The sequence below is a fragment of the Gobius niger genome (assembly GCF_951799975.1).
Source record: "Gobius niger genome assembly, chromosome: 10".
Classification (NCBI taxonomy): Eukaryota; Metazoa; Chordata; class Actinopteri; order Gobiiformes; family Gobiidae; genus Gobius; species Gobius niger.
Window position 1 is genome coordinate 32660373 of NC_136861.1, and position 9406 is coordinate 32669778.

The 9406-nt window shown below is 45.0% G+C and overlaps 1 protein-coding gene across 1 annotated transcript; it reads left to right on the forward strand.

Annotated features, from left to right (window-relative positions):
• Nucleotides 1-1446: 1446 nt before the first annotated feature.
• wfikkn2a (info WAP, follistatin/kazal, immunoglobulin, kunitz and netrin domain containing 2a) lies at nucleotides 1447-6854 on the forward strand. Its single transcript, XM_079564257.1, has 3 exons — nucleotides 1447-1812; nucleotides 3658-3974; nucleotides 5348-6854. Exons 1-3 carry the CDS (start codon nucleotides 1612-1614, stop codon nucleotides 6540-6542), a joined length of 1713 nt encoding a protein of 570 aa, XP_079420383.1. The 5' UTR covers nucleotides 1447-1611; the 3' UTR covers nucleotides 6543-6854.
• The last annotated feature ends 2552 nt before the right edge of the window (nucleotides 6855-9406 follow it).

Sequence of the window (9406 nt, forward strand, 5' to 3'; positions counted from 1 at the left end):
TATTTGGCACAATACAATGAAAAATATCTATAACAGGTAGGTTTATATCCCCTAAACTTGACTCACAACTTTGCTGAAAGCGGGTCACCACAAGTACCCGGTCTGCAAAGCTTCAGTCTGAACTTTGAGGACAGAGACAAGAGCTGCAGTAAAGAAAAAAAAACTCCAGATCCGCGGAAATAACTCTTAAAGCAGTACTAATTAACTTGTTTACCTTCATAAATCCTTTTCGTAGTTCCTCTGGGGGTAATACAAGTGTTAATGGGACGATTGGAGGGTCTATCATCTCCCCCTGGTGTCTCTGGCCAGAAAACCGCATTGCAACTTCGCTGCCACCGGGTCGGCGTCACCAATACACACTAATGGAATCACGAAGGAGAAGCTAGCGGGCTATCGGCCAAAGCTAATAGTGTGGCTTTAAAGCCCAGATCTAAAAGCTAAAAAGAAAAGCATCAAAACAGCGAGAAAAAGAGGATGAAAAGTCAACAAAAACATGAGAAAAACACGGACAAAAAAAAACTACAAAAACGTGAGAAAAACACAACAAAAAATGATAGAAAAAATGATTAAAAACACGGGGTGAAGGGCCGTAGATCAGTAGTTAGTGCCGCAAAACCTTCGACTAGCCGAGGTTTAAATTGTGCCCCATACCTCTATTTAAGCTTAAAAGGTTAGAATTGTATAGAATTATTATATTTCAAATAAAAAGGTCCATCTCTGGTGATGTGTACCGAGGCCGAGGGCCACCATAAATTGGTCTGAGGGCCGCATTTGGCCCCCGGGCCGCACTTTGGAAACCCCTGCTCAAGGGCCACCACGAGAAAGAGGATGAAAAGTCAACAAAAACGTGAGAAAAACACACACAAAAATGAAAAAACAGCAAAAATATGACAAAAATGTGGCGACGTGACTAAAAGTTTCCATCACTTTTGTAGGTCTTAGCTTTCAAATGAGGCGTTGCATTGTTGCTCTCCAGTCGAGAAGCTTTTAGATTTGGCTAAAGCCCAGTATAAAAAAACATGAATCTAAAAGGAATTCCGTGGAGTATGGTGTACCACAAGGTTCAATTTTGGGACCAATATTATTTATTATTTATATCAATGATTTTGCTTCTGTTTCTTCGACCACCTTTCCCGTTCTTATTGCTGATGACACCGATCCAAAAAATAATAATAGTGTGGCTTTAAAGTTTTGCCTAAAAACTTAGTAATACTGCCATAGGAGCCAACTTGTGTAGCCATTTGCTCGCCCGCGCTGCAAGTAAAGGGTTAACAGAGCACAGGTGACGGCCCGTCCTCCGAGCACCATCTCTCCGCTCAGTGAAGCGGCTCATAACTGTAGCCAGCTCACTGTAACTGTGAGTGAGGTCGATTTGACTTCCCCCCCCCCCCCCCCCCCCCCCTTCTTTCTTCCTTCCTTCCTTCCTTCCCTGTCGCCGCGTAATCCCCGCGGCGCGCTCTGTGCCACCGCCGCCCGTCGCTCCCCTCTCCATCCCTCCTCGCCTGGGAACTGCCTCTCTCCCCTCCACACTCTCCCTGACTTTGAACCCCTCCGCACACACGCTTCTCTCTCTCTCTCGATCTGCCTGTCCGCGCCCGCTCCTCCGCGGACATGTGGTGGATGCTGTTCCCCCGATGGATCTGGTTCGCCCTGGGACTTTACTTGTGGGACACGCGGCGCGTCAGAGCCATGCCCATGGGACAGGTGGCCAAGCTGGTGTACTCCCACGCGGGTCTGTGTCCGAACGAGCTCAACCCGAACCTGTGGGTGGACGCCATGAGCACCTGCATGCGCGAGTGCGAGTCCGATCAGGTGAGTGGCGATTTTGAAGCTTCATGTGCGTAAAAGGCTGTGTCTGTATGTCTGTCTGGGCGAAACACGTGCTGCTTTCTTTAATCATGCTCCTTGGACCAGTGGTTCTTAGACTTTTCACATCAAGTAACTCCCACATCATGAAGTAGGACTATTTAGCCAAAAGCATTTACCAAAACCAAGTCTAAAAGTGGGCTAAAGTTGGACTAAGTCATAACACATCCCAGCATGCAATAGCTTTCAAAAGCCAAAATGAAATGAACTAAATGTGATCAGGGGCGGACTGGCCATATTGTCCATTCTGGAAGAGCACAGAAGGGCCACTGGCTCTAGGGCCACCAGTCCCGCCTCAACCGAGCTTTACCCAAATCTAAAAGCTAAAAAGAAAAGCATCAAAATAGTGAGAAAAAGAGGATGAAAAGTCAACAAAAAAATGAGAAAAACACGGACAAAAAAACCTACAAAAACGTGAGAAAAACACAACAAAAAATTATTAAAAAACAACAAAAATATGACAAAAATGTTTCCATCACTTTTGTAGGTCTTAGCTTTCAAATGAGGCGTTACATTGTTGCTCTCCAGTCGAGAAGCTTTTACATTTGGGTAAAGCCCTGTTTAAAAACAACATGAATCTAAAAGGAATTCCGTGGAGTCAACAAAAACGTGAGAAAAACACACACAAAAATGAAAAAACAGCAAAAATATGACAAAAATGTGGCGACGTGACTAAAAGTTTCCATCACTTTTGTAGGTCTTAGCTTTCAAATGAGGCGTTGCATTGTTGCTCTCCAGTCGAGAAGCTTTTAGATTTGGGTAAAGCCCAGTATAAAAAAAACATGAATCTAAAAGGAATTCCGTGGAGTATGGTGTACCACAAGGTTCAATTTTGGGACCATTATTATTTATTATTTATATTAATGATTTTGCTTCTGTTTCTACGACCACCTTTCCAGTTCTTTTTGCTGATGATACCAGTCAAAAAAATAATAATAAAAAGCAGACCTGAGGAAAATGCACTGGTTAATGTTAAGGCAGGAGGTAAAAGGTTAAAATTATGTATTTGTGGAAGTCCACACGCTAATTTGGGCCAGGCTGGTCAGAGTCCAGGGCTGTTTTTCAGTCCCAGTCCGCCCCTGAATGTGATATTGCATGAGAAAGTGTAAAAGTGGAACCCTCACCAGAGTTTGAGACTCACTGCCTTGGGCCATTGTTGAGGGAAGGGGGAAAGAATTAAGCTAAATGAAAAGATGCATGTGTGGGAGGCGAGTAATGCAATTTGTTCTGAACTTGTGGGTTTTGGTAGCTATAGAGTAGGAGTTGAGGATTTTGTTTCCTTAGAAATAGAAAAGATTTTGTTGTGACTAGGGCTGCGCTATTAATCACAGTCACAGCTGCAATTATAATGGTAGAAATTAGCAAGTAATAAGGCTGTTTATATTGCAAGATTCTCTGAAAAGCAGCGCTACAAGAATTGCTTTCTGGAATTTAGATTGTAGAACCGTAAGCTTAATAATTCTGACTTGTTGGATACATAACCTACTTCACAAGTCCATTGTATGTCTATTGTAAATTCAAAGAGGCTTATTCCATTGGCAGATACTTTACTCATGACTGTGTACCCTTGTTGTTTAGTCCTCCAGAAACACGTTCTGAATTGCATATGACTCGTCACATACTAGTGTAGTGTAGGATTTTTAAGTCTACTTTCTTTTCTCCTAGACCTGTTTAAGCACATAATGAACTGAATCTTGATTTCACTTTTTTGGTTTCTTTTTAACTGCGATTCCCCACTGCATTACTTGTGGTTTCGCCATCGTACTTTTGAGCCCCGCATCTCGTCTGCAGGACTGTGAGTCTTTTGAGAAGTGCTGCCCCAATGTGTGCGGAAACAAAAGCTGCGTGGCGGCGCGCTACATAGATGTCAAAGGCAACAAGGGCCCCATTGGAATGCCGAAGGGGGCCACCTGCGACAAGTTCATGTGCGCCCAGCAGGGCTCCGAGTGCGACATCTGGGACGGCCAGCCCGTCTGCAAGTGCCGCGACCGCTGCGAGCGCGAGCCCCACTTCACCTGCGCGTCGGACGGCATGACCTACTACAACAAGTGCTACATGGACGCGGAGGCCTGCTCCAAGGGTATCTCTATCACTGAGGTCACCTGCAGGTAACATGTTAAGTACTCTCCTCATACTCTCTGCTGCTAACAAAGGTAACAAAGTCTTTCAGAGAGCGGGTCTCCAGCCCTCCAAATGGCTAGACTGTTGTTTGATTCTACCATTCGTCTCAATCTGGAGCCAAAGCTGATAATGTTAAGAGAATTAAACCATTATGTGGCTGGCAACTCAAGGAGACATGACATATCATGCTAAATCAACTTTTTAAAGCATGTTCCTTTGTCAAAAACAGACCTGGAGTAATATTACAATTTTCGTTCCATGTAGTTTTGAGTAATCTTGTTCACTTTGGTTGAACTTTGGTTGGATCTGTACTTCTTGGGTTATTTTAGTCACAGGAAAAAACATGAAACTGTCCTATTGTTTTTAAAACCCATAATCCAACTTCGGATCAGTTCTGAGCAGTTTTGCACTCAGAATGTATTCAGTGCAGTGTCTGAAACTCTGAACTCTAAACTAAAAGTTTGTTTTGACTAAGTTGTTCTCACTGCTGCCTGCGGGGGGAGCTCCAAGTAAACTCCTCACCAGTCTTGGCGTATGAGTTGCCACTGTCATTTCCTTCTACACACATTCTTTCAACGTATAAAACGTAACATATCAATGCTCAGAAACACAAAATAATTTATTATTTTGTTTCAATCACTTCCTGTGATCTTCCTCAGAAGCGTCACCTGGTGGTCAAACTAGTAAAGCAGGTAAACAAACCTTCTGTCTTAATTAAAGAACCATCTTCGATAGTTTCAACTAAGCAGACAGTATGAACCTTTTTCAAATACACAAAGGAATGTTTTCAAGGCCCAAATGCATGATATGTCCACGTTAAAGTAAGCCTTGTATTGGCCTTTCATTTAGAATTCTTGGTTTTGTTCTGTATTTTGCCTTGCCTGCATGTTGCAAATAGGGATGGGTTTGATTAATCGATTTGAATCAATTTTCCTTTGAGTATCGATTCATAATAATGCTATATGACTTCTTGTGTTTTTGTTTTGGTCAGGACAAGTTGAATAAAAAGTGCATGAGTAATGTAACTGGATTGGGTTCAGTTCTATTTTTGCTAATACACCAAGTTAGTGTTCATTTCTACTATTTGCAGCATTAGTTAGAATGTCTTTCACGTCCAAGTAAAAATGGTACTATGTGATATCCTTAACTGGATCCAAAGTCAAAGAGAATCGAATCAATTTGGGAAGTCCGAATCGATACCCAGCCCTAGTTGCATATACTGTTTCTGAACATACGTGCAGTGAATATTATTACAAGCACAATCCTTGAACTGATATCTTTTTTGGAGCTGCCCATGTTTCTCATTGACATGGATGCAGCAGGAGTCATATCTGATTTCTCTCTCTCTCTGGATGCACAGATTCCACCTGACCTGGCCCAACACCAGCCCTCTCCCAGCAGACACCACTCTGCACCCCACCACCGCCCTGCAGACCACGCTGCCCGCAGACCTGCAGCCGCCCGCCATCCACAGCCCCGTCACCAAGCAGACCGTGTTCGTGGGCGACACTGCCAGCTTCCTGTGCGAGGTGTCCGGGAAGCCCCAGCCCGAAATCACCTGGGAGAAGCAGCTGAAGGGCCGGGACAACACCGTCCTGAGGCCCAACAACGTGAGGGGCAACACGGTGGTCACCAACATCGGTCAACTGGTCATTTACAACGCGCAACTGCAGGACGCCGGCATCTACACCTGCACCGCCAAGAACGTCGGGGGCAGCGCGTCGGCCCACTTCCCCTTAGCCGTCATCAAGAGAGAGCGGGGGAAGATCGCGGAGAACAGCACCGCTCTGCCCTTCCCCGCCGAGGAGTGCTTAAAGAGTCCCGACACGGACGACTGCGGAGAGGACAGCATGAGTTGGTACTACGAGTCCAAGAGGAACAACTGCTTCACCTTCACCTACAGCCAGTGCAACAAGAACCGCAACCACTTCGACACGTACGAGGCCTGCATGCTGTCCTGCGGCGCGGAGCTGGCGGCGCCCTGCAGCCTGCCCAGCCTCCAAGGGCCCTGCAAGTCGTACGAGCCGCGCTGGGCCTACAGCAGCGCCCTGAAGAAGTGCCAGTCCTTCGTGTACGGAGGCTGCGGCGGCAACGAGAACAACTTCGACTCCAAGGAGGTCTGCGAGGAGTCGTGCCCCTTCCCGAAGAACCACAACTGCAAGATGTGCAAGCCGCGGGGCAAGATGGTGCCCAGCTTCTGCAAGAGTGACTTTGTGATCCTGGGGCGGGTCACGGAGCTGACGGAGGAGCAGGAGTCGGGCCACGCGCTGGTCACGGTGGACGAGATCCTCAAAGACGAGAAGATGGGCCTGCGCTTCTTCGGGAAGGAGCCGCTGGAGGTGACGCTGCTCAACATGAACTGGAACTGCCCCTGCCCCAACATGACGGCGACGGACAACCCGCTCATCATCATGGGAGACGTGCACAACGGCATGGCGGTCCTGCAGCCGGACAGCTTCGTCAGCTCGTCCAGCAGCCGGCGGCTCAGGAAGCTGCGCGAGCTGGTGCACAAGAAGACCTGCGAGCTCCTCAAGGACTTCCCCGCCGCACAGTAATCTCCACGGTCCGGCGAACTCAGGACCTCTGCTCTGCAATCAGCTCCTGGCAACATTTCACTACGGCTGTTCTGGCTTCGTTGCCATGCGCAGTACCTTGTTTGCACTTCGGACAGTTTCCTGTGGGGAATTACCCGAGTCTCAAGCCCAAATAAGAGAACATGCTAACATCCAGAGGTCATTAGCAGCTGTTGGGTAATCACAAACAAGTGGAAAGCTTAGCATTGGAGATAAATACGGATGGAGTCTTCTGTTTAGTAAGGGTAGGTGAGGCTAACGGCTAATGTGTTGAGTATGAAAATAATGCAACAATCTGAGTTAATCAGCATTTAAGCAATCATCTTGTTACTTTATTGATATTTAGGTTTTATATTTTTAAGATTATATATAGTATTAGACAAAAACATCTCCCTTTATGAACACAGATGTATCATCAGGTGAAATATTTATGTCTATAAGATTTAAACGTACTGTCAGTGATTGTCCATCAGTAACTTGTTTCTGAGTCTTTAAGTCTTTCTTAATTCAAGCGAGACTTGGCTAATTCCCTGAAGAAACTGGAAGCGAGGTATTGTGCGCTAGCAGTGAACCGGAAGTAGCCTGGTGTCATTGTGCGAGGAGCCCATGGGACTGGTACTGCTCGTACTTCTGCTCTTCAGGTACACTCTCTCTCAGAGAACACACATTACTCTAGGTCCGGGGTAGGCAAGTGTGCCGGGTGGCAGGCCCAGTTTTTCCCCAATTCCAACAATGGGGGGGCCGAACCTCCCCACGGCGATTACTTTGTACCAACACGTCGTATAGACCTAAAAGGGTTCTTGTTCAGTGAGTCTCCAAATGAAAATCTAATATAAACTGACCTAGAACAGTTTGCTATTAGCATCTGCTATTAAGCTAACTTTGGGTAATTTTGCTAATGCTAATAGCGAACAATTCTGGGTGGTTTTGTTTTGGATTTTAATATTAAAAACGTTGCACGGATCATTCTCCAAGGGAATATTTAAAGTAATGGACATTATTTCAGTATTTTTGGAATACTTTGACAAGTATTCAGATCACTATTGGGCAGAGGTGGTCAGTAACTAACTACATTTACATAAAGGCTGTACTAAAGTAGAGCTTTTTGAGGATCTGTTCTTTACTTGAGAAGCTTTTTTGTAGAGAACTTATTACTTTTACTCCACTACGATTGAAAGACAAATATGACACTTTCTACTCCACAACATAAAAAGGCTTCAAAGTAAAAAGTAAACGTGGCCATGTGTCACCCTCCAGAACAGTAGGTGGTGCTGTGCAGATGATCTGCCAAATGCCAGTGCCCCAGACAGAGAAGAAGGTTTGTCCCTGCCGTGATAGTGAATTCAGGTGCAATTTTTGTGTTTTTGAACATTTTTTAAACCAGATTATTACTTTCTACTTTGAGTACGTGAGTAAACTATGCTGAAGTATTTTCTACAATAAGTACTTCACTTGAACAATAATTTGAGAGAACTTTTACTTTTACTAGAGTAATATTTGTCCAGCTGTAGTGGTACTTTCAGTGAAGTCATGAAGCTTTGATCACCAGCAGATATGCTTGAGGGCCGGGTTTTGCCCCCGGGCCTGACGTTGCCTACCCCTGCACTAGGTTCACAACCCACAGAATAAGCTCCGTTTGATTTGTCCGTTTGACGTCAGTGACTTTGCGAATGACTCTGGGAAATCCAGAACAACTACCTTCATCAACAAGCCATACCAGGTTCAACCACGTGCACGTCCTGTCATCACTCTTCTATACAGAGAACATTACGTATAAATAATGATATATCCTGAAATCATGTATTTAGTCCTTTACCGAATGATCCTATAGAAATATGACGTTGATTCATAGAGTCATGGAACAGATATTCTGTTTGTGTTCATGTAAATCTATTTAGTCGTTTATTGACTTAAAGCAGTGGTTCTCAACAGGTGGGTTGGGACCCAAAGTGGTTCGAGGGGTCATTTTCAGTGGGTCACAAGCCTTTGCCAGGAACATATCAACTTTCTATCAACTGAAAAGCTCAAGACTGTCAAAATGACTGGTGCTGGGACCTTTTCTTCTTCTTCTTTGTTGCTTTAAAGCCACACTGCGTAATATTTCACTGAATAAATAACTAGCATTAATTTAAGATGTTTTTATTGTTGAAAAATTATTAAAAACAGACCAAACAAAGGTGTGTTTGCTGTGAGTGGCTCAGCTCTCCTCAGACCTGACTGTAACTTTACTTTGAGCAGAACGTCTCCAGCTTGTCTCCATGGAGACGTCGACTAAACACAGCCAAATATGAGACTTAAATAGGTTTGGTCCATTGCTTGATTACCCCCTGCAGAAATAGCATTTTCTGTGTCGAGCTGCTCATTAGGAGCATGTTGTAGCAACAGAATGATCCAAAATGTTACACAGTGTGCCTTTAAATGGAAAGTATTTTGTCGATAGCAATAAATATTCTCACTTGGCTTGTTATCCAAGGGTAATGCTGGGTCCCGCTGCCATCTCAGCTGAAAACCACTGCTTTAAATGACACGTTATGGAGTTATTGAACATTATAATGATGTGGATGTATTTATTTTTCCCTAATGTGTCTGATTTCTCCCAGATGTTTTATGTCAAAATGAGAAGTGCCTCTTTGCGTTGGCAGTCATGAAGGTCTGATTGTGTTTCCAGGTGTAAATAAACACTTGAATGCTGCTGCTGGTGTTCTGTGCTGGTTTGTCCCGCAGACGCGGTTGCAACACTTGTCCTTGTCCTCAGCGAGCGCCCTGTCTGTCTGCTGCTCAGGTCACATTCCAGCCCAGCTGTGGAGCCTGCAGCGCGCACTGCTGTGTTGTGTCTGGGTCTGTCC